This window comes from Podarcis muralis, chromosome 1 (genome assembly GCF_964188315.1).
Source record: "Podarcis muralis chromosome 1, rPodMur119.hap1.1, whole genome shotgun sequence".
NCBI classification, from domain to species: domain Eukaryota; kingdom Metazoa; phylum Chordata; class Lepidosauria; order Squamata; family Lacertidae; genus Podarcis; species Podarcis muralis.
This window is the reverse complement of record NC_135655.1, coordinates 84,762,546-84,787,484: the sequence shown is the minus strand read 5'-3', so window position 1 is coordinate 84,787,484 and position 24,939 is coordinate 84,762,546. Positions and strand designations below refer to the sequence as shown.

Here is a 24,939-nt window from a genome sequence, read left to right as displayed (position 1 = left end):
CAAAATCCTACAGCTCCACAGATATAAATCTAGATTTAAGGTTTTCTCTTCACATCACCTGGAGACCTTAGTAACTCCATTGGAAAGGTATCATTACACCACACACTTAAATGACATGACCACATGCATCCCACCATCACCTCCCCACCCTAGAATCCACTCCACCACTATAGAACACTAGGGTTTTCTGGCATTGCCTGTTTCGTGCAATGAATTCAGATCCACCTTACCTCTCTCATCCCGGGTACCAAAATATATTGTGGGAGGTACATTGGGGAACAGGCTGCATGTAAGAGCTGGCTTGAGAATTCGTTCTTGGCCCTCTAGTGTAGGCACCAATCCCTCAACGCAATTCCTAGGAAAAGAATACCAGGCACAGTTGGAGAAGTGAGCAGCACAACACTTTCTCTGGGACATCCGTTTCCATCATATGCCATTCAGTTTTATTCCTGAGGCTCTTGACCAACACATTGACTGAGAAAGTGAGGTTTGCTTTGGCTGAGAAACACCAACCCAGAATGAAAACTAAGCTGCCTTTCAGCCCGACTGCTTAGCATCTCTGTTTCTCTTTGCAGATGGGCACAGCCAGCAAGTGCAAGCCAAGTGATTTCACCAAGGCAAACAGATCAGGGTCTCCAGGTGGCCATCCCATGGGATTATCCAAGAACAAAAGGATCCAATGCATTACAAACAGAACATTCCTAAAACAAACCTGGATATAATAGCTACAGAACCATTGGGGGATAATCCGGATGAAGAGGAGCCATCTGATTCACCTAAAGAAAAAAGGCAAAAATAGTTTAATGAGTGAAAAATCTTGGCTACACTCCATGAACATCCTGAAGAAATTCAACCTCTTTTAGACATTCTCTCAGATAGCTGAACTTAATCCACAAGCAACTGTTACGCGACTGGAAGAACAAACCACCTCTCTTGTTTACGTAATTTCAGAGTTTTCCCAGCAGCAAAGGAGCCGCTTACTGGTAAGTGCCCCTGTGCAGCTACATTTAAAGGGCGCCATAGTTTCTGCACAATGACCTCAAATCAGACCCCGGATCTTGACAATGAGAGAATATCCATTATTTGCCTGCTCTTCCACACAGCCATCAATTTCCTTAATTGTACACCACAATAAAGGACCCCATGGTAAGGTTAGAAGAGGATAGAATATCATTCCCTATGTCACTCCCCATAAGTTAGTTTGCCTTCTATTTACAAAAGGATATCATAAGAGTGTTGAACCACAGTACAATATACTAAAGCAATAAAATGGTTGAACTAAAACACATCTGAAAATGTCAGGCTGCTACATCACAATGTTAGCAAGAACTACAGTAAGTGCAGCTTTCTTCCAAACTCTCATGCAAGATTAGGTGTGGGGGACAGAATGGGTCAATACTCAGGGTAAGTAGAATTGTCCCAAACCGTAGCAAGACAGCAACAATTATAATAAATCCACACACAAGTATTTACTGGGTTTGATCAGAACATTCCTAGCAGGAATATTGAAGATGAAGTCCTGTAGTTAAGATCTGCTAGCTGAGGGGCAATGGGATTTGACAAAAGCTGTATCATGCCTGCAGAATTCAAGATATGCCACCACCATGAAAGATTTGTTGGTGGAACAGCTAAACTGGGGCACAGCTGTAAGCATCACACATATCTGTAGGTTGGGCTCTCCCTTCTCAGACCAAGTAGTTGTAGTAGTAGTAGTAGTAACAACAACTTATTATTTTATTTATTACCCCCCCCCCTTTCTGGCTGGGTTGCATAGGATACAGAAGCCCTTCCATCAGCAGTGAATTAGTGTTGCTCTGCCTCAGTACTGAATGCTATTACTGCTGTTTATGATCTAGAAATATTGTCAGGCCTTGTACATTCAATGGTAAAATTATCTCACTCTGAACTGTTTCAAGACAGTAGATTTAAAAAGTTTGTCTCTGGGTAACCAGAAAATAATTAACTGAATGCTTAATAGAATACACCAGTAAAATGTAAATGGAGATCAGACTGTTGCTCTGCCTACAATAGCAGTTAACTAAATATCACTCAAAACAAGTTTTACAAGTATAGAAAGTGCATAGGCTGAAAGTGCCCACAAGGCAAATTATAGTATTCAAGCTAGCAATTTTATTTGTTGCAATACAGTTCTTTCTCTCTTGATATTATAGAGTGATTTGCAATATATCCATGCCCTAATAGTAAGCATGGACAACTACAGTAGGAATCGTTTTAGCTTTTTACTAGATTCAAGCTGTGTTTTGAAATGACAGTAATTAGTATATTTGTATTAACAGACTAATCAGTGTATGAAAACCCTTTTTTATGTGTGGTGAGTAGTCTTGTTTGTACTTTGAAGAGAGGAAATAAATGATAAATGTGACTGCTGACCTTCCCCATCCTCCTCTTCTCCCTCCTCATCCTGACTGCAGGCATCTTCCAAGCCGTCTGGGAGCTCTTCCTCTACATCTTCCACCTCCGCTTGGTCCAGCAGGGGGAGGTTGACTGCAGCTCTACAACACAAAGGGTTACAGCCCTAAAGTGAAGCTCTGTAACTCCTCTCAGTTAGCAAAGCAAAAAGATCTCTACACCCAACAACAGACCAAGAAATCACAGACAAGGCAAGATATCCCAAATAACTATTATAAACATTAACCCATGTTAGTGATAGAAGTGGTGCGGAGAGAAATGGAGGAATAGTTCAAGTGGCAAATTTTGGACTTGACTTGTGGCACACTTGTCAAAACAATGGGCTACCAGTGGTAAAGCAGAATTGTCATCTGACCTGAGAGACGTTTTGGAGACAGTGAAGGCTGCAAAACCATCCAAGGCGTATCAAACACCGATTGATGACCAAGCTTAAATATGCTTACATCATAGGAACACTTTGCTACTAAGTTCTTTAGCGTATTCTACTATATCAAACACAGTCCTTATCATAAGAAAAGGGTGATTAACCTCCAGGTGCTGTTGGACTCCAACACCCATCAGCCCCAGTCAGCTAGGCCTGGGTGACATATCAATATATCGCCCAGGGCCAGTATGAGGAGCAGACCACAAAGTCGGCTTCACTCAGCGGTATATCGCTGGTGAAACTGCCATTGCTCCTGAGTCCCTCTGCTAGTAACACTCGCTGGAGGAAGTCAAGACTCTTGACTCCTTCCAGCAGGCACTGCCAGCAGAGGGACTCAGGAGCAGCAGCGGTTTCACCAGTGATATACCCACTCTGCCCTCATATTGTGCAGAGGGAGAAACAAGCTTCATTGGCAAGGCTTCAATACAACTTTTTCCTCCCTCTGCATCTTTGAACTGCTCAGCTGAGGCATGTGTGGTTGCCGCTCTGCTCAGCCGAGCAGTTAAAGGATCCCCCAGCCCATTGCTGGCTCCCACACAAGCGGGGGGGCACTGCTGGGGATTGGGAGCCTTCCCGCACCCCAGCTGAGCCATGCAAACAAGCTGTGTTGTCCTAGTCTGCTAGGCACTAGGGTGAAACCGCCTCAGTTCCCACAGTGAGAGATGCGGCAGTTTCACCTGGTGCCTCACTGGCTGAGGCCAATGAAGCTTGTTTTTTCAACAATGCGGTATATCACCAGATTGCGATGTTTGGCTGATGATATACCGCACTGTTGAAAAGCTGATATCGCCCAGCTTGACAGACAGCATGGCCAATGATTCAGGGATTATGGGAAGTGTAATCCAGCAACACTTGGAGGGCTACAGGTTGGCAATTATTGCCACAAAGAGTACTGAAAGGGAAACACTAACCCACCCCAACAGACATATTTGCCAGAGTACTTACTCGGTCTCTTTCACAGTAACAGGGTTCCCCCATTTTGTATCCGTCCCTAACTGAAGAGAGGAAATTTTGGTCTCTACCTCAGAGACTGTAGTCCGTGGGGACAGCTCTGTTTTTACCACTTGTTCTCCAGCGTTTACAGAGGTGTGATTGACAGTCTGACTCAAGGCGCAGTGGTTGGAAGGTTCAGGATTTGAGGCTAAGAAACGAACATCGATGCGTTTAGTGCAGACATCGGCAGCTTCTGTGACCATAAGGCTCTGGTGGCGGCTACCAGGCTCCAGATTTGGGGAGGTGGCAGCTGGTACGTCCTTTGGGGTGATCTGTGCTACTATGTGTGGCTTCCATCGATTGAAAAGACTGGAGTGGAAGTTTGCATTCATAAGGCAAGAACTGTCAATGCGGTGACCAAATTCGTTGTAGGTGCTAACCTTCCGGATCCCATTTGCAGTCAGCTTCCGCATAGCTTCCGTCAACCGCACATCTTGCTCTTTCAGGTTCTGAGACCTGTTCTCACCATCTTCGAGTCGCCAGGAGGGCCGTTCCACTTTGAGAACCACGCCATTGTGAATGGCCGAGCGAGGAGATTTGGCACTGGGTTGCTCAAGAGTTATGCCACTGTTTTTCCCAAGCTTTCTTTCAAGGTTCGCAGGAGCGCCATCTCCATTTCCACCAGAGTGGGTCCAAGAGAAGCCAATAGGTCTTGACAAGCCTTTTAGCTTCTTATTTTCTGGTGGCAGCGGTTGGTGGTACTGCTGCTGCAAAGGCACTTTTGCACTAGTTGGCCGAAGGAAAGAGTTATTGTTTAGCACTGGCCTGTATGAATTGGAGTTTTGCTTCCCTGAGCTTAGGGGGAACCCCTTTGACACTGGATTGGAACAGTCAGCAGCAGTATTCGGCATAAAGAATGGGTCTATGGCGGAGGATGTCATGGTGTTGTTGAGAACAGAGCGATATGCAGGGAGCGGAGCACAAAGAGGTTTCTTCTCCAAAGAAGTTGGCTGCAAACAGATGGACTCAAGCCTCCGATAAGGCTTGTGTCTGAAGTAAGAACGTCGGTAGAGCAAGGTGCTTCCGAGGAAGTTTGGGAGAGCGTGGGGCAAAGGTGGAGGTGAAGTCAGGAACGCTGTATCACTACATAATGACTCTGGGTACAAGAGGCGGGGACGCTGGGAAGAAATCCCTGAGTGGACCGATTGGAGGTCCTGAAAATTGGTCACATGTTTCTGTTCCAGCTGCCAAATGGGCTTCACCTGCTGCTTAGCAAGGTACCAGGCCTTACTCTTGTGAAGCTTTGTTGAGAGTGGCGGCACCGTCAGCCCTGGTGCAATGCCCACCTGGAACTGGTTTCCCCTCTTGAGGCCAAGGCTATAGGCTTCTGGCCCTACAGAGGCCATGTAGAGCCATCCCACACTCTCAGTAAGTACAGCTGGTGAACCGGAGTCAGAGCGGCATCTTCACCATGACCAGCCTGAAAGAAACACACACATGAACTTTACGAGGCCCAAAGGAAGCACTCCAGTCAATCTCTGTTGTTGGTAAGATGACTAATGAAAGACAGTGCCATCAAGGCTGAGAAAAAGACCAGATTACAGCATACAAAGGACCTGTATTATTATTTTTCAGAAGACATCTGAAGGCAGCCCTGTATAGGGAAATTTTTAATGTTTGATGTTTTGCTTTATGTGTGTGTTGCTGGAAGCCACCCAGAGTGGCTAGGGCAACCCAGTCAGATGGACGGCATATTATATTATATTGTTGTTGTTGTTAAACCACCAGGAAGGCTTGTGCTACAGGGAAGAACAGCCAGAAAAGGGCTTTTTCTCCTGCGCAAGGGGATGGCAGGGGAATGAGGTTAACAACATAAACACTTGTTTAGAATGCAAATAAGCTAGCAATAATTGCTCAGTATTCCTGCTTGCACCTTTGTGTTTCTTATTCTCATGCAGGATTCTTCCATCCACCAGTTCTTTTACATCTTATACCACAGAAAGCCTAGAACCAAGAACAGAACTAGACATAACAGCAGAACTTTGTTTATTATACCTAGCTCCAGCACTATAGGTTCTTCACTTGGTTACCCAGCCAGGCAACAAATCCTTCTGGAGCTGTTGCGGAAGAGCTTGGGAATGGAAGTCCCAAGGTTCAGAGTTTGGTTCCCAAAAAGGAGAATGAGCAGATAATTCAGTCATTTTTCTAAGCAATTTTGTCCTCCACCCGTCTTGCCAGAATACAGAGCAAGCAGTTGGAACAAGAGCACACGCATAGTTTGAAAAATAGGCATGTCTACAAAATCAAGCTACATTTTGCAGAGGATGACATGGGGTGCTGATAAGCAGCAAGGTGACATTTTGATAGCCAAAGGGCTATTGAACCAGTGATAAACTTCATGCTAGAAAGCATTCCTGAAAATATTCAGAACTAGTGTTAGGGGTGTTTGCTAACCTATGTTCTGAGGTTAAATGGATTACTTTGCCCTTGCCCTTTTCATTACATGGTATATATATTATAATATTGGGAATCAGCTTTCCTACCCAAAGAAAATCTGACATTTAAATTGCTAGGTTCCTACTGGAGGCTGGCTGTTTCTTCACAGCACATGCCTGATGACTCATCAAGGCAGTGCCGAAAGAATTCAGTCTAGGTTTCAATCAAACAGTCCCTTGTACAAAGAGCCAAGAGAGGCAGCAGGGGCACAAGCAAAGCACAGTCCAATCCTGGCTCTAAAATAACATTCACCCATTTTATCCAGCAACCTGACTAGCAGGGGATTAGCAATGAGGCTTCCCTCAACATGCTGAATATGCCCCTTTCACCTTTTGTGCTAGGATGCTTATCAGGCAATCTTGTTAAACAAATGCTAGTGGATTTGAAGGCAGGGAGAGGAAGAAAAATGTCACAGCATACATATGAAAGAAACTAAAATGCCTACAACACCTATTGAGCCAGAAAGGTGTATTCGCACCCATTTCCTTGTAAAATGGCTGGTATTTAATGCATTAGACGACAAAATAAGTGGATCTAATATACCCTCAAACAGAAGGGAACTTGCTCAGCTATAAAGACATGCCACCCTAGAGTAGACTGCTCATGTGATAAGCCCTTTAGGTTATTTAGGGACAGTGCTGACCTTGTACAACCAGTAGCAGCTCACAGAATTGGCAGTAGTGTGGAACTCCAGTGTACTAGGATGCAGACGTGGTGTTGCATGGTCCTCTAGACAGCCTGAAAAGGATTTATACCAGACATCTCGTCTCTAACTTGATTAAAAAACATTCTTTTGGCTGGACATACTTTGGGCTCTTAGCAGTTGACTTCTCTCACAAAAATATTGTTGTCCCGGAAGTTTCACTTCACCGTTATTATGTTCTGTTCCTAACACCAGTACAGAGCCAACGGACAGCACTAACCTTTGTTCTGACAACAAGCTTCTATGCTATCTCAAAGCAAACTGCCTCTCTGCCAAAAGAACTGTCAACATCCATAACATTCTAGAACAGGACTTTGTCTACCATTCAGGCTACATGCTGAAGTGTGACGCACAACTCCTGCCCTCTTTCAGGTGAGCTGTCACATCAAAAGCACCTACAGGGCCATCCTAGAACCTCCCCCCCCCCCTTCCTATCCTAAAATCATAAAGTTTATCAAAGGTTAGTGTACTTGAGAACTAAGAGGTGGGAAGTGATACTGTTACTCATTGAAAAAGGACCTTATGTCCAATACACATCCATCCTCCCTCCCATGAATTGCTGATACAGCTCTGATGGTGTGTTCCAGTTCAGAAGGCAGCACTTGATACACTGCATGTACTGTATTGGATTACAAAGTCGACACCCAACAACAATCTCCAATCTGTAGTGACATCTAAGCCCTACACACAGATTAGGGGGGAAAACAAAGACTACACTGAGTTACTAGCACTTGGCAAGATAGAATTTCATTTTGTAAACGTGTTGCTTGATATCCACCAGCTACTGTTCCTCAGGCAAGTTCTGAAGGCTGATTAATCCTCAAGGTATTTTGAGAGACCAAAAACAGAAAAAGCAGAGAAATGAGATTATACAATTTCAAACACAGAAAATTATTCAGGGCCCATCTATCCCCTCTCCAGAACCATTCCTATATAGATCTTCCATAGGAGACTCATCCAACCTAGTTAAAAATTCAATCAAAATAGATCCATGAAGGACACGCCCTATGGTGAAGGGAAATGGTCCACTTCAAGTGATAATTTTGATGCGACATTAAAAGGCAAGCAACTTATCTTAAGAGCAGGATACCTGAAATATCGTCTTACCTCTCTTATGTACCCAAATGATGACTGTACTCTGCAAGGGAGGGCCTCCTGCAAATACCATCTTATCAGGAGGTCTTTAGTGCAGTGACACTTATCCTTAGGAATTCCCTCCCCTTGAATATCAGACAGGAGCTGTCTCTGTTGTCTTTTGGATGCCCAGTCAAGACCTTCCTCTTTCAACCAGCCTTTTGAATTGAGATATTTTGCTGTCTGAATCCATACTGGAATTATTTTTATTGTTTTATCACTTGTTGTTTGGCATCCTAAGCTCCTTTGGGAAGAAGAGTGGGATATTAACTAACTAACTAATTAATTTAAACCACCTTGAAAAAGGGCATCAAGACAAAAAAGCACACCCTAAAAAAATATACAGAACAAGCTTTTATACATACTATACATGTTCAACAGGGCTTGCTCCTAGGTAAGTGTGTTATTTCAAACTTTGAATCAAACGCCATACCACCTCCTCCTTCCTCTCTCATCACCTAATCAGTTTGCAATCTGCATAAATAATTTTGGAACATCAAAAGCATAGAATCCTATCAAGATATCTGAGCATCTCCCTGTCTTCAATATTATTATGGGTCAAGAGCAATATACCAGGATGCTCTCAACAGCACTTTCTTCCACACATCTCATAACTGGGCTTTTAAAAGAGATTAGCTATAGTGCTGATGCAAATATGACCCACTGCCAAACAACATCTACAGTATGCCGCAGAACGATTATGTGAAATAGTATGCCATGCATACCATGGCAACCCTGGAAAGTTTCACTTGTTACTTACAAACAGGATTTGAACAACAGCTGCTGAATTTGGCACAGAACCACCTTTCTTCTTTTCTTGAAAGCACAGTTCTTGCCTCAGTCTCGCACATGGGTGGCACACCACTCCCTTGATCATAAAAGAGGTACTCGAATCAAGCAAATCAAGTCCAGCTTGATTTACCAGAGAAATAAAACTTCAATTCCCATTTATTATTCACAGCAAAGAGCTCTCCAAGGAGTACTCTCACCATAGTAGTTCTCAGAACTGCCTACTGGTCCGAAAGCTCTTCTAAGAAGAGTTGCACAATTAGCAGCTGCTGGCTCTTCAAAATCTAAATATGATTAGTAATAGAGCTACCAGCATCCCCCCCGCCTCCGGTGTTCAAAAACAGCATAAGGATGCATTAATTCCTTCTATTGCCTCCATCCAATGAACTACTCCTACAAATGCTACTCCAAAGGTTCCCTCTTCTGTACTAAAGATTTGTAGGAGTGGTGTGCTTTTCACTCTAGTTTAAAAGCAATGGCAAAAGCTCACCATCAGGCCACCAGAACATTAAACTCAAAAGCCTGTAATGGAATTCTGCTTGGAATTGCTTGTTTGAGTCCTGACCAATGAAATGGAGGAGAGCAGGAAGAAATATATTTGAGAATGTCATTTATGAGTGGGTTATGCTACTAATAGGAAGATGGGAGAAACTGTTAAGGTGGACACGCTAGATGCAGAAGCAGTGAATATGAGTGAGTTTTCCTAAAACATAGCAAGAAAACCAGGGATTTCCATTTGTTGCAATGGCTTCCAACAACAAGCTAATAAAATATATGGAAAGCTGCTTCACAGTAATATTGAAAAGTATATATCTGAAATTATTAACATGTCCCAACTTGCCTAGTCATCTATAATTTAATAAGAGTGCACAATGTAACTGTACAAGGCAGGGTACTGGGTAACAGACAAATGAATTTTGAAGATGGATTGCATTTTCCATCACCCCAGCTGATAGTAAAAGAACACTCACCTGTCTGGGCATTTTTATATCAAATACAAACCTATATCTGTATGTCATTAAGAACAAGTAGCTATCTGGTCCTGAGTTGCCTTGCCACCTTTCCCATTTCATCTCCCTATGATCATATCACCCCTGTAACTCTCTCCTGAGTTGCTTGTCTTTTCCAGCATCAGCCCCACACTAGTAGTGCATACTTCCAACTATTTACCCTGTCAAATGCTACTTAAAACACCATTAAGGTTTCTTGTTCAAATCCCTGGGAGAAGGATACTGAAGTCTCTAAAGCAGATCATGAATTCACTTGTAGTTAAGTTCTTATGTTGCTTTGAAACACTTTGCATACCTTATCTTAATGAAATGTCTCACAGTCATCTTGTAAAATAGGACAGTATTAATTTCCCGATATTGCAGATATGGGGAGACCAAGAAATCACAGCTTGCCTAAGGCCACTTGGTTATTTCATCACAGAAGTTGCCTGAGAGTACTCTAAGGAAAAGAGAGGGGCTAACTCATGCTCTTTCTTCTAGCCATGAAATTCGTAACACCCAAACGCAACTTCCACCTTTCAGTGTGTCAAGACACTTCCCCCTTCTTGAGTCTTTCCTCAGGATCCACCTCTGCAATAAAGCATTTCAACAAGTATCTCCTAGTCCCCTCTTGGTCATCTTTACTATTTGTACACGTCCCTACCCAAGTGTCCTTCATGGAATGTAGACTGTAAAATCTTGAACAGGGACTATCCTTTGCCTATTCTGCTTAGCACTAAGTACACTGCTGGTGTAATGTAAATGCTAAATGTTAAAAAATAGTAACAGTGGTAGCACTACACTTATTGCACAAGAGAAGTATGCAAACTAAATCCCAAAGCAGACAAGTCAGGCAGACCGATCAATGAACCAGAAATAGGCACACATATTTTCTTAACCAGAAGCATTGCTAAACTCAGGAATACTGAATACCGAATGCTGGAAACAATAAAAGAGGGACTTTGCCTTCATGTCATGCTGCCGGATTTCTCAGAGGTAAATGGTTAGACTCTGTGGGAAAGAGGATGCTGAACTAGATGGACCATGTTGGCTTGATCCAGCAAGCTGTTTAATAGTGGAATGGTTTCCCTTGGGAGGTGGTGGACTCTCCTTCCTTGGAGGTTTTTAAGCATAGGTTGGGTGGTTATCTGTCATGGATGCTTTAGCTGAGATTCCTGCATTGCAGGCATGACCCCTCACAGTTCCTTCTAACTCTACAATTCTATGATTCTGTTATTCATGCTAAAAGAAAAGGTGATTAAAATACTATGGCTTGTATTCAACAATAGTGCCTTTCCATTTGTGAAAGAGCTTTTGATCCAGCCTCTGCTAATGGAAAGGTGGAACAGCACAGAAGGTGATGCGGGGGGCTACTAGGGGAAATCAATGAAAATAGTCTCTATCTTCCATTAGCAGAGGCCTCTGCTGACTCACATATCCTTCTGAGAATGGAAAGACACTTCTGTTCATAGAGGGGCACCATTAGATATATCCCCATAGGTTTTGGAAGTCGGCACTGACTACTGTACAGAAAAAAATTAGGTTTAGTACTTAAAACTGAAATAAAATGTGTACGAAACAAACATGCTAGATGAGGTGGAGAAGCATTGTTATAGCTTTGGGAAATGACTTTCACACAACCCACCTGGAAAAATCCTTGTACAAAAACAGCAAACAGAGCAAAGCTGTGTAACTGTTGACTTGCAAGAAAATGAATCCTGAACACATCACAGACAATGACTGGGACAGTCCAAGACAGCAGAAAATGCAGAGGAAGGGAACCTTGGTTTTTAGAAATACATTTTACTAAATGACGCACTAGGAATATATGACAAAATAAAGCAATATGTCAGTCAATGTAATAAAATGGAATGTCTTCAAGTTGTACTACCCACAACTGTTAAGAGTTACCTGACTAGGAAGCAAAGGTGCATATTATTTCAGCTGCTTTGCACAGATGACATAATTCAGGAAAGAGAGTGCAGCACATGTCAGGAATCACCTCCTTTTCAAACTCTGAGATTGGGCCATTAATATACTGAACTACATCTGTTTCAAAACCCTAAATGTTGCAGCTAGCATAAGCAAATGGAATCAAGGTCACACCATCAGCAATTATCTAAAGGGTGTGTGTGTGTGTGTGTGTGATGTAATGACCTAACAGACCAAGGGATGACTATGACAAAACCGGTCGTGCTTTGAGAGAATACCGCTTTATTAACAGACAAGCGGTAGCATAAAAATAAACAACTGATTATATCAAACTAGCAGTCAAAAAACTGACAAGATGGAGACACTGGTAAAATGCTTGCCAACATGTAACACGTTAACTGGCCCACCCACGAATAGAACTAGTTCACCAGCAGAGCGAGTCTACCATTGGGCTGTGAACTCCTAACACGGGTCTGATGTTTCGAGATAAAACCTGCACAAGAATGGAAGACCAGTCATTGAACGCTTCACCACGAACCCCCCCCCCAGGCCTTTACATGACCACGTTTTTTCTGTCTTGAGCCTGATGAAGGGCTGCGCCCAGATCTGCCCCCATGAATTTCTCTCAACCCCCCATTCCGTAAACCTAAAAGTAGTAAGAAAGAAATATAACTTTCCCCAACCCGCCATCGGGGATGTGGGGAGGAAGACTGGCGGTCCCCACGTGTCGACATTGCCTGGGGCCAAAAAGAAAAGGCGCTAGAGGGCGCGAGCCTTTCGAGTGAGCTCAGTCGGCGGAGCGCGTGTCGTCTCGCGCCTCGTGTGAGCGCCTGAGAACAAGAGCCCGGCACGTAACTCTCGCTCTAGGGCAGGACCGGGGACGCCTGGGCGCGGAGTCCAACACCCTCGTGAAGGGAGACGGGAAGGGAGGGACAGGCGAGCGGCAACCCGGCGCTGGTGGCCACGGGGCCCCATTCCCCACTTACCGGCTCCGGGGCGGGCGGTGGCTTGGCCCCCTCTAGCCCAACCCGAACCTCCCGCCGTCACCATAGAGACACTTCCGGCTAAGGCGGGACCAGAATGCCGCGTGTGGCGGCTTCAAGCGCACCCCGCCCCACTCCCCTCACTCAAGCGTATGAGGGACGCTGACGGAACTGCCCGGCATAAGGAAAAAGCGGGAACTACGCAACGATTGACTTCAGCTACCATCATACACCGCGCCATTCCACTTCTAGGCGAGTAGAAGGCGGCTTCGGCTCCAGGAAGCGCATCCAGCGTTCTACTACATTTCCCAACATTCCGCGGTGCTGAGGCAAACGGGGCTCCTTCCCGGGGGCGGGGGGCGGGGCGGGGCTAGTGACAAGGAATGTCTGATTGAATTTCTCAAATGTCCATAGCATGGCCATATGGGCCTTGCAAAATGACGTCACCGAGCCTAGGAGCGGAAGTGGGTGGGGTGGAAAGAGCCAAGGTTTCCTTGTTTGCAGCAGAGAAGGCGGAGTCTACCTGCTGTTTTTGGTACTGATCTGTCCCCCTCCCTGCTTTCTCATGTTTTCTTCATGGGTTATTTTTCCTCCTTCCTGCTATGTGGCTTATCTTTAGCCGACAATGCTGTTCTCCCTTCTCTTTCCACACCGTTTGGGTGCTATGCCCCGCGCCCCTTCGTTAGCTGCTGAAGCACCCATGGGTGCTGCAGCTCCTCCTCCTCTTTCTTCTCACTCTGCCCCCGTGGGTGCTGCGGCATCTCCTCCCTCCTTTGGTGACAACTCCCTCCTGTGCTCTGATCCCGCAGTTTCTAACCCTGTTTTTTCCCCAGCAGGTAGGATTATTGCCCCTCATCCCTCGCTGACTCCAGCCCCGTTGCAGCGCCATGGAGTTTCCAGATTTAGGTGCCCACTGCTCAGAACCGTCTTGCAAGCGCCTTGGTGAGAATCTGTCTTTAGCTGCATGCCTCACATGGACTCCCTTCCTGGTTTCTATCTCCTTGGGGAACTAAACTGAGGTCAAGGGACTGGGATTGGGAAGGATTATAGTTTGGCAGAAGTTCTCATGTTCAGTCCCTCGACTCTGGGCTGGGAAAGGCTCCTGTCAGATCGTGGAGAGTCTTTGCAAGTTTGTGCAAACAGTTCCGAGCTAAGTGGACAAAAGTAAAAACGGGTGGGGTGGGGTGAGGAGGGACGAAATACTGTGCCAAGGTAGGCAGTAAACAACAGCCACTAAAACAGGATGAGAAGCAAAACTCTGTTTGCAGCTGTGACACAAATACAGACTAGTCATCAGAATTCTTCCATTCTACCCCCCAATACAAAGAGCATCGTGGTGTTTCATAACAGGTTGTAGTACTGAGTGTGGGAGCCTGGATTTTCTGGGTCTGCTTACGAGTGTGTGTTCTGGGGCTGAATATAAAAATTCTTGTTTTTGAGTCAGATTTGCCCTTCAGCCAAGGGATGTGTTTTGAAGCTAAGCACACCGCAAAAATTTTCCACTGAAATGAACCTTGAGCATGTTGTGGAGCTGTAGTTCATGAAAGTGTTAGCAGGCAGATTTGTGCTGATTTTTGCAAGGGCTTCTGTTTTCTCAACAGCTCATATCTTGTTTTGGTAACTACTGATGACTTCTAGGAACTAGCTAGAAAATTTCTGAAATAGTTTCTGTCAATCACAAGTTATGCTGGTAGTTTGTTGCAGCTTGGATAGCATGTCGTGATGGCTCCAGCATATTCTTTTACATGTGGGGCACAGCATGTTAAAAGGGCTTGCCTCCATTTAGGTGGTGTGTTAGTGTTGGTACTTGGAATTATGTTGAAAGCTAACAGGTGAGTAGGTGCATCTCTATGGAGACGCACCCTTGGTATTTTCCAAATTATAAATGATCTTGGTGTCCCAGGTTGCTTCAGTGCTTAAAGTAATGGCATAAATTTCATTCCCAGAAGAAATCGAGCAAGTGCTAATGATCATAGCACACTGCACAGTCTTTGTTTTTGTTTTCATTAGCTCTACCTTTAAGGGAAAGGCCATAGCTCAGTGGTAGAGCAACTGCTTTATTATTGATCAAGGTGGCAGAGAGAGTGATGGCAGAGCAGAACTGGAGTTCCTAGAGGATGCAGACAATCAGGATCCATCTCAGGTTGGAATCAGGCACAGGTTAGAATTAGCCTTGGTTTCTTGGATAGATGATCCATATTGAGAGCAGGACAAGTGGAATGTGCCTGTTCTTCTGCCTCCCAGTCTGTGGCTTTTGAAGCCATTGATCAGTGTCCTCCTGGAACAGCATGGTGGGATGAGTGTTGGGGGCACTTTTTACATTGGCTCCATTCCTGCGTACAGGGCTATGTCCAGTGAATAGCACTGAGAGATTGCATCTTTGTCCCATGGTCCTTTTGTTATGCTGTGCCACAGGGCATGGTTCTGCTGCTGTTTGGAGCAGTTCTGTTTCTCCGTAACATCTGAGTCACAAGAGGCTGTGTTTGGTCTGGAACATTGTCTAGGTGCAGTTGTGGAATGGATGAAGGCAAATAAACTGAGCTTAAACCCTGGGAAGATGGAGGTACTGTGGATAGATGGTTCCTGTGTCTGAGAGATGAGCCATTTGCCAGTTACTCTCCCTCTGAAACAACAGGTTTGTGGGTGCTCCTGGATCCATCTTTGTCACTTGAGTTTCAGATTGCCTCAGTGGCTAGGAGTACATTTTACCAGCTATGGCAGGTGCATCAATAATAGCCATTCTTGGATAGGGATAGCCTGGCTGTGGTAATTCATGCACTGGTAACCTCAATTCTTGATTATGGCCTGTGGGGCTACCCTTCTGCTTGGTTCAGAAGCTCCAGCTGCTGCAAACTGCTAGGGGTGGGCTGTTGATGGAGGCAGGAACATAACCCTGGTGCTGTACTAGCTGGCTACATGTTACTGGGTCAGGTGCACAGTTCTTGTATTAATTTGCAAGACCCTTAGCCGCTTGGGTCTAGGATATCTTAAGGATTATCTGGTCCCCTACATCCCTGTCTGATCACTGAAATCTTTCAGGGAGTCTCTGTTGGATGTCTTCCATGGTTCAGATGCATGTTTCGTAACTACTAGAAGCTGTGCATAGTGAATCCAAGCTTATGGAACTCCCTCCCAACTGAGATTTGATAGACACTCTTCTTGCTGAACTTCAGGCATATGACAAACTTGCTTTTTTAAAAATATTATTTTTCCAAATTATTACAAATCAGACCAAATTACTTTAATACAATTTCTTTAAATCTGGTTTCCTGCTCCTGTTACAAACATATGTTTGCAACTTTCTCATCCCAGCAGATACTTTAAGGGGTAGTGTTTGGGTTTATGTTAAGTTTTATTATCCAAATTTTATTGTTTTGTTCTTTGTATGGTTTATTAGTAATGCTAATGATTAAGCAGTATATACATTATTTAAATAAATATCCAGAAAGTTCCAGGTTTGATTCCTGGCATCTTCTGATATGGCTGCGAAAGATTACTTCTAACTGAACTCATGGGAGAGTCGCTGCCCTAGGTTGACTCAGTATAAGGCAGCTTCCTTTGCTACCTGTCTCATATGAACACATCCCTTATGCCAAGAATGGAAAATTTATGGTCCTTCATATGTCGCTACTTACACCACCGCTAACCATTGGCTACACTGATTGGGGATGGGATGGTAGTTGGAGACAAACAACATCTGGAGAGTTGCAGGTTTCCTCACTTCTGCCTTACCCAGCCACGCTCTCTCATACAAGAAGACCAATCTGTCTAGCTTCGGGGAATCCCAGATACAGTGGTACCTCGGGTTAAGAACTTTGCTTCAGGATGAGAACAGAAATCGTGCAGTGGCAGCGCAGCAGGAGGCCCCATTAGCTAAAGTGGTGCTTCAGGTTAAGAACAGTTTCAGGTTAAGAACAGACCTCCAGAATAAATTAAGTTCTTAACCCGAGGTCCCACTGTAACAACATTAACACTGGTGCTTTTTAGCTAGAAAATACTAGTTGTGTTTGCATGCTTCAGACAGAAAGGATTGTAGCCCATCATGCTGATGCAAGAAACTGCTATGGTCAGGGTTTGGGATCCTTCTGGGGGTGTTACCTAGGATGAAATGTAAACTGCCCTCTTATGCAGATGGGCTTTGAAACAGGTCCCACTGTTTGTGCCAATTAAGATTAGACATGGGGTTCACACACCCCAGTGTTTGTTGAAGTAAAAGCCCTCCTACTGTGTAGAACTTGGGTGTGTGTGTGTGTGTGTGTGTGTGTGTGTGTGTGAATGTTTGAGAACATTTTCCTTAGTTGTCCACAATCTTTTATTGCACGCCAGGTTTTTCTCTACCAACTCAGCCACCTGCCATGCAATCTGGCTCTGGCTCAGTTTCTCGATAAGACAAAAATAAATGCACTTTCTTCCTGTCCTATTTGTAGAAGCTTTTTCCTAGTTCTCTTTATTTGAAGAGTCCTGGGGAGAATTGGATATTAGCTTGTTACTTGAGCCCATCAGTCAGGGGCTGCTGAAGGGGGTAGCCTGGATCTTATTTTCCTAGTTGCATACCTGTTTGAGTCTGTGTTAGTCATCAGTTACTATGGCATCGTCATTGTGCTCAGATCTTTTCTTACCTTTCCTGTATGCTCTTGGGAGATTGCATATCCAGTGTGTTCTTGGCTTAAAATAAAGGATACCTAGCAAGTCCCGTGTAGGGCTGCAGAGAAGACAGCTGCAACTCTTCATTGTATTGTCCTTTCCTGCCCCTCAGATTTCCTCCCCCTGAAATGTGATGCTTGTGAACAGCTGTTTTGCACTGACCACGTTGCCTACGCCCATCACAACTGCACTTCAGCTTACAAGAAGGTAAGTGAAACTTGGAGGGGACAGTCTGGTCGCTCGCGGCACTCTGACGCATCAGGTGTAGATGCTCTCTCCGCGTTCATGAAACACACTGACCTTGTCTATGCCAAAGGGTGGAATTTGTCCTGCTGCGGAGGAAGCTGTTTCTTTTTCAAAAGCTGGAAGTGCTTCTTATTAGGACTGACTGTTAGTTTGTTGTTGTTACTTCAGTTACTTCAGTTCAAAGGCTCCGTGTGCAGCAAACACATGATTAAACGATTATAATTAGAAACATTATGAAAGCTGTTTAGAAACCATCAACATTCTCCCAGCCAATGATTTCAGGGTTGCCAGGAATAGTAGCTTTCAGGATCAGATAGCTGAGTAAACAGGACAATTTAAAAATTCCTTCTGAAGGTTAGTAATGATAGAAACAAATACACCTCACTAGGGGCGGCATTCCACAAGTGGAGACCCACCACTGAGCAGGCCCTGTCATGGGTCAATGCCAACCAAGTGGTTCCTAGTGGCTGTAATGGGATGTTACACTTTAATGGGACGATGTTCACTCTCTTTAATAGTGAACTTAGGTGGTGAGTGCTGACAGAAATGGAGCCACAACAGGGCCACTGATGGACAAAATAGATTATTTGGGGAACTCTGAAGATTTCATAAGTGTATGCGTGTGATGTGAGTGGCGCTGTGATCTAAACCACTGAGCCTCTTGGGTTTGCCAATCAGAAGGTCGGCGGTTCAAATCCCCACGATGGGGTGAGCTCCCATTGCTCTGTCCCAGGCTCTCCCAACCTAGCAGTTCAAAAGCATGCCAGTGCAAGTAGATAAATAGGTACTGCTGCAGCAGAAAGGTAAACAGCATTTCCATGTGCTCTGGCTTCTGTCACGGTGTCCCATTGCGCCAGAAGCAGTTTAGTCATGCTGGCCCCATGATCTGGAAAGCTGTCTGTGGACAAACGCCGGCTCCCTCAGCCTGAAGCGAGTTGAGTGCTGCACCCCATAGTCACCTTGATTGAACTTAACCATCAGTGGATCCTTTACTTTTACCTCTGTCTATCTATCGATCTCCCAGTGGGCAAAAGAATCTCCCCAAACAGCCAGTGAAAACTGCACCTCAGTAGATACAGAATTTTGAATGTCAGTTAGAAAATAAACATGGAGGTTGGGGGGTGGGGCGGATGGAGAACAGAATACTCTCCTTGGAAGGCATGGCCCTCTGGAACCATGAACAGGAGACACCTTAGGAGATGAGGAGACCCTGCAGCATCTAGTATGCTCTCATACTGAGTGGGCCAGGGGCCATTGTGTAACGTGCTCTCTGTCTGTTCTGTCCCCAGGATGTGCAGGTCCCCGTGTGCCCACTCTGCAGCATCCCGATCCCTGTCAAGCGGGGAGAGATGCCTGACATTGTGGTGGGAGCACACATTGATCAGGACTGCAAATCGGACCCAGCTCAGCGCAAGCGCAAGGTAAGAGGCTGCATCCGTCCTCTCTGCTGCCTCTTGTGGGACACGTTGCTTTAAGTCCATCAGAATCAGATAGGTAGACATACAACAGTTGGATGCAACCTTAATTTTGTGTTTTTCTATGCATATAGAAATATAATTTCCTTATAAAATAATATTTAAACATATACACACACAAAATCTGATATGCCCTGTACTCTGGATTGTGTGTCTCAGCACACTCTGGGTTCAGCAAGCAGGTTTGGGGCCATTATTCAGTGATAGAGTGTGTGTTTTCTTACAAAAAAGTACCTGTAATTTCCAGGTCAGGCTGGGAGAGACCCCTGTCCCAAACGCTGCAGAGTCTTTGCCAGTCAATCAGCTAGATGGACCAATCATCTTGATATAACACAGCTTGCTATGTTCCTGTGCAGTGTGGTCCAGATGATTTCTCCTTTCTCTGGAGGGTATCTGAAGGGCTGGAATAACGGACGAGCTGTGCATCCAAATTGAGTAGCACTAGTGAGTTTAGTCTGGCTGCAGAGTTCAGACTGGCTATGAGCCAAATTGGGGCCAGCCAAGTTAGAAGAGCAAGCTTCAAAACAGGGGCGGGGCAAATGTGTGGCCCTCCAAATATTGTTGGACTGTAGCTCCCATCAACCCCAGCCAACATGGCCCATGGTCAGGAATGATGGGAATTGTAGTCCAGCAGCATCTGGAGGCCCATTCTTGGGGATTACCATAATTCGGATGTAACTTCTCATTGGTTAGAGGCTTGCAGTTTGGCATTTCCTTGTCATTTGGGCAGTCCAGGACCTCCATGCACACTGCCCAGGCTTGCACCCCAGAGAGGTCACTTCGCAATGAGCAAAGGTCTCTTGTATGCATTTACAAAGCAGCTGTGTCCTGGGTGCCCTCCCCCCCCCCAACTGTCTTGAATCACAACTGTGTCCATCTGCCTAGATCTTTACCAACAAGTGTCAGAGGCCTGGCTGCAAGCAACGAGAGATGATGAAGGTTTTGTGTGACCAGTGTCACGGCAATTTCTGCCTCAAGCACCGACACCCACTGGATCATGATTGCACTGGCCCTGGGCATTCCCTCTCCAAGGCAGGGTAAAGGCGGGACAGAGGGCAGGGCTGGGCAAAACGCTTGGCATGTGCCAGACACGTGCCTGCAGCCATGCAGTAATGCTGGTGTGCATTCTTCAAGAGACATTGGTTTCCTCCCCATCCTTGGTTGTTCCAGCACACGATTTGGGGACCTGTGGCCCTCCAGATGTTGATGGGCAACAGTTCACATTGTCCCTGAAAGGATAGTGCTGGAGTGGATTCTTGCTAGTCTCAGGGGAAGGGGGAGACTAGCAAGAGGCGAGAGAGGTCTCCTGTTACCAAGAGTTACGTTTCCCATTTCAGGAGTGCCGCGATTGCCAGAGCTCAAAAACCTGCCAAAGCACCCACAAGCACTACACCCAACAATGGAGCCACGAGAGCTGCTGCAGCTCTGCCAACCTCCAGCAGGTACAATAATTGCCCGAGTCTGTGTTGTCCCCTACCCTTTCTTCTTATAGCAGCTTATATACAGCTTCAGGAAGCATTGCACAAGCAACTCCCAATGGATGCAGGGGTTACGTTCCAAGGCACCCTGGTGGATTATCCCTGGGGATTTTCCCTCTCCATCTTACATGCCTCACAAGTAGTGACAGTTGACATCTTTTTTTGCACACAGAGCCAGTGAGATGGCAAGAGCACCTCCTCTGCCACAAAGCATATCTCCTCCGGTGGTTGCCCTGCAGAATGGATTGGTAAGTCCTGGCCAACAAACTGGGCATTTACACCATTAAACACAGGCTGTTGCCTTTTCCATTGCACATATGCCACTCTCCAGGTAAATGGCTGCAAAGCTGATATATGTTGGTGGGATCACATTCCAGAGTATACTGGGTGATTTACATAAGAGAAAACAAATGGCTTGCAAAACTGCTTGCAGTCTTAAGCAGGAAAAAATGGGAATAAGACAGAAATACAAAGTTGTGTGTTTCCTGGTTTAAGACAGTAATCTGAAAACAGTTTTAAGACTGCAATCCTAGACCCACTGAAAATAATCCTCATTGAAATTGATGGTGCTTGCTTCTGAGATATATAAACTCCCTCTAGTGAAAACCTCCACAGTGGGGTAGAAGAGCTGAAAGAAAATTCACACCTTGCAACCAATGCATCCCTTTGGTTTGATAGTACACGGATAGATGAGTCTAAAAAGTCTGGGGCACAAATGTTCATGGCCCCCTAGGGGCTGTGGTGGCTCATTGACCGGAAGTAATGTTTTTAGTGTTAACTCTGGAAGTGTATACTCAGTTCTGACCAAACTATGCCTCGTGGGTACAATATACATCAGGAGGCTTAGTTTGGTCTTGGCATATGCTTTGCCCTGTACCTATAAGCTGCAAGTTGCTGAGGCTGTTAGCCTCCTCCACGGCAGGCTGAATCTGCTTTTGTGTTTCAGAGTGAGGAGGAAGCGCTGCAGCGAGCCTTGGAGATGTCCCTAGCAGAGGCAGTGCCCACCCAACCACAACCCCGCAGGTACAGCACGGTTGCGCCAGCCCTGCAGAGATCAGCTGGCTTCAAGATCTTACTGGCGCCACTGTGCCAGGCTGGCTGCTTGGAATCTGCATATATGGGAGACTCTCTGGCAGAGAATGGAGTTGGAGGGGGGGAGGCTGTGTTAACATTCATGTGCCCAGAGGACTGTTGACATCAATTCCAGTCCTCTGAGTGTAAGGAGAGCCTGCTGGATCAGGCCACTGGCCCATCTAGCCCAGCAGATGCCTGTGGGAAACTGGCAAGCAGGACTGGAGCTTGACCCCACTCTCCTCCTGTGGTTTCCAGTAAGTGGTATTGAGTAGCATTACTGCCTGCAGCTGTGGAGGCAGAGCATAGACGTCTGTGCTGCTTAGGCCCTCAAAGCATTAAATACAGATCTAGATGTGGTGAGATCACCGTGTGCGCACCAACATACTGACCTCTGCTTGGAGGTTTTTATGATTTAAATGGAGTGCAAGTTCTTGTTAAAATAAATCGCTCCCCTATCTCGGGAGGAATGTGCCAGGAAGTTGCTGGGGGTACAGATTCTTAATTGTGCAGCATGCCTGACTCGTCCAGTCCTGTGTCTCAAACAGCGCCCAGGAAGAGGAAGACCTTGCACTGGCTCGGGCCCTGTCGGCCAGCGAGGAGGAATACCGGCGGCAGCAGCAGCAGCAACAACAGGTGAGCAAGATGAGGCGATTCCCACAAAGTCGCTTCTGATCCTCCTCCTGCACATAGACTCTGCCAGTCTACCAAGGCTTCCTTGTGAGTAAAAGAGGACAATCTCATCAAGGAAGTCCAAAGCCAAACCAGCCAACTAGAGCCCAAATCAGATCAGCTGACTTTAGGGTCTTTTCTTATCAGCGTTTATTGTATATGGAACTCTGGAGGCCGGATGCTCCTAGGTTTGGTAAATGCTTTTAGTTGCAGGGAGGAGTAGGTTAACTAACTACACTGAATCTTCCTGCCCAGCTTGGGGAGAAGCAGGTATCCCGAAAGGTTAGACAGACTTGTGCACTGCAGATTTTTTCCACATAGATTTAAATCTAACCCTTGACCACCAGTCCTGTTTGCAGGTTGGGATTACAGAACGATGGCCCTTTCCCTCTCTCCTTGCAATATATTGTCGTCACCCACTTGCTTTTATGCCACTTGCCCTCAAAACGGTGCCCAAAGCGGTTCACAAAATATCAAGTGAACAATTAAGTATAACCATTTAATATCTATATTAGAGATAATATCATCAATAGGTATAGCCATACAAGTTTGGTTTATTTGTATTGTTTTAGACAACGTGATTTCACAGCTTAAAACAAAACAGGAGAGAGAATAATGCCCTCCACCATCATTTTATATATAATCATAGAATGTAAAGCAGTGTGCTTTGTGCATGTGGGGTGGTGTAAGGTCCTTCTGGTAGAAAATGGCCAGTCCGGTCTTGTTGGGCAGGGAGGGAAGGATGTGCTGCCCTCTCTGGCTGTTCTTACCCTCAGCATATTTGTGTCCCCCTAGGCTCGAAGCACAAAGCCCTCCAACTGCTGTCTGTCCTGAGCACAATGAGACGCTATCAGCACGTGGATCGTGCCTGGTCACCATGGTTCTTCTGTCCCCACCTGGGTTACCTCCTTCTGCCGCTCCCTCAGGACTACTAACAATGAACCAAAGGCTGAACTCCCTGCCTGGTCCTCATAGTCCTCAATCTCTCTCTCTCTCTCTCTCTCATTGATACACAGCTGTTGTCACCTTGCACTGTGACCATCAGACACCTTCTGGGGTAGCTGGCAGTATTTCTCCCACTGGATGGAGCAAGTGGTAGCCCTGGGGTAGGTTTCCCAGTCTTTCCACCAGAGCCGTGGCTGGCATAGGCCACAGCAGTGGAAAGGGGGAGTGGAGTGGCCGGCAGCACTGGCATCAGTCGGGTTAAACCTCAAACTGTCAGCTGTGTAGGGGAAGCTCCTACAGCTGTGGGGAGTTTGAAAGAGAGGCCCCCACTCTCTTAGCCTGTGGCAGTCCCAAAGCTGGACAGTAGGTGGTGCTAAACGCTTTGTAGAGAGCTTTCTCCCCACCTTATTCTTGGTGCTGCTGGGCTTCCTCTTGCTACCTATCTGTTTAGGGGAAGCTGTGGGTGAGGAGATGTCTTTCTAAAGCTGCTCTTGCACAGTTTCTCTGTCAAATACTGCTGCTGCATCAGAAGCAACAGCAGGGACATTCGAATCATGGGAAGCACAATGCAACGCCCAAGTCCTCCAGGAAGAGGCGGGATTCGTGATAGTCACAGCGAGCAAAGGACGAGTTCTCTGGGACCCGTTCCATGTAATCCCTTTCCCTGCTGAGAAGGCGTGTCAGGATTCTCCCCTTCTCTGTGTTTCCTGACTAAGGCTCTTTCTGCCAGCACCCTTCTCCGAACGTCTGCCAAAGATTAGCCTTGACCGACCGATCGTCCACTGGCTGCCCTATAATGCTAGGGAAGGGAGATCTCTGCTTCCAGTAGACGGCCAGCTTCTCTTAGACTGCATGTTGGCAAAGCTGGCTGGCCCCAAGCTGCACCCATACCTCAGTGACCACATGGATGTCTTTCTTCTGTCTGATGCATGCTTTGATCAGGCACTGTCTTCTACCAGATGTATAAAAGAAAATGTCTGTTTTTTACAGCCTTGGGCTTCAGCTGTATGCTGTGCAGCAATTATTAAAGTCCCTCCCTCTGCAGGGGCCACTGCATCATCCAGCAGTCTGTGCCTTTGCTATTATCACCTCCAGTGTTGTGGGAGGAAAGATGTGATGGCAGGGCATTGTGGGAAAGCTGGTGGGAGCCAATAAAGTCACAGATAGAACCAGCTTGTCCTTTGCTTTCATGTTCTTTGTTTTTCTGGAGAGCACACAATACGTTCATCCTTTCCAGATGGTTGTGGGTGGGTGGGTGGGAAGGAGTTTGGATTTCTCTAAGAAAATGCTCAGCATTTGGGAGTGGGAATAGCAATTCTAGTATACTGTCCCCCTGTGCTGCTCAGGAGTGGCATGGCAAAGCGTGTAGACTAGTCCAGGGGGATTAACTTCACACCAGGCAATTTTTAAGTCATGATTTATGGTAACAACATTTTCCAGTTGTTTGTTTTTTAATCAAGTTTCCATTTTGAAATGCATACACTTCCAGAACAAGCATGCACATTATCCGGTTGCCAAAAGAAATAAAATCAATTGATTTGCAGTGAAAGAGAGCTTTTATGCAACCTAAAAGCCTAGTTCAAATCCTTTGGTCA

At 45.7% G+C, this 24,939-nt stretch overlaps 2 protein-coding genes across 8 annotated transcripts in view; one reads left to right on the top strand and one right to left on the bottom strand.

Moving 5' to 3' along the window:
- Positions 1 to 12,953, bottom strand: part of TTLL4 (tubulin tyrosine ligase like 4) — a 38,058-nt gene extending 25,105 nt beyond the window's left edge. For all 3 annotated transcript variants that reach the window (XM_028741514.2, XM_077933920.1, XM_028741573.2), the window contains exons 1-5: positions 12,817 to 12,953; positions 3,800 to 5,267; positions 2,392 to 2,513; positions 713 to 776; positions 231 to 355 (exon numbers count right to left, since the gene is read on the bottom strand). In XM_028741514.2, the coding sequence (XP_028597347.2) occupies positions 231 to 355; positions 713 to 776; positions 2,392 to 2,513; positions 3,800 to 5,193 (1,705 nt within the window). In that variant the 5' untranslated portion in view covers positions 5,194 to 5,267; positions 12,817 to 12,953. The remainder of the gene's footprint in view (positions 1 to 230; positions 356 to 712; positions 777 to 2,391; positions 2,514 to 3,799; positions 5,268 to 12,816) is intronic.
- Positions 12,927 to 24,516, top strand: ZFAND2B (zinc finger AN1-type containing 2B). Of its 5 annotated transcripts, none has more exons than XM_028741613.2 (10): positions 12,927 to 13,065; positions 13,650 to 13,755; positions 17,570 to 17,664; positions 18,993 to 19,124; positions 20,064 to 20,215; positions 20,516 to 20,620; positions 20,829 to 20,904; positions 21,603 to 21,679; positions 22,276 to 22,363; positions 23,195 to 24,516. In XM_028741613.2, the coding sequence occupies exons 2-10, from the start codon at positions 13,701 to 13,703 to the stop codon at positions 23,231 to 23,233; spliced, it is 819 nt and encodes a 272-aa protein (XP_028597446.2). In that variant the 5' UTR covers positions 12,927 to 13,065; positions 13,650 to 13,700; the 3' UTR covers positions 23,234 to 24,516. The 5 variants fall into 5 exon arrangements, with proteins under 5 accessions (XP_028597446.2, XP_077790193.1, XP_028597451.2 ...); XM_077934067.1 differs by having other exon boundaries at positions 12,933 to 13,065; positions 13,647 to 13,755; XM_028741618.2 differs by lacking the exon at positions 12,927 to 13,065 and adding an exon at positions 13,217 to 13,348.
- The last annotated feature ends 423 nt before the right edge of the window (positions 24,517 to 24,939 follow it).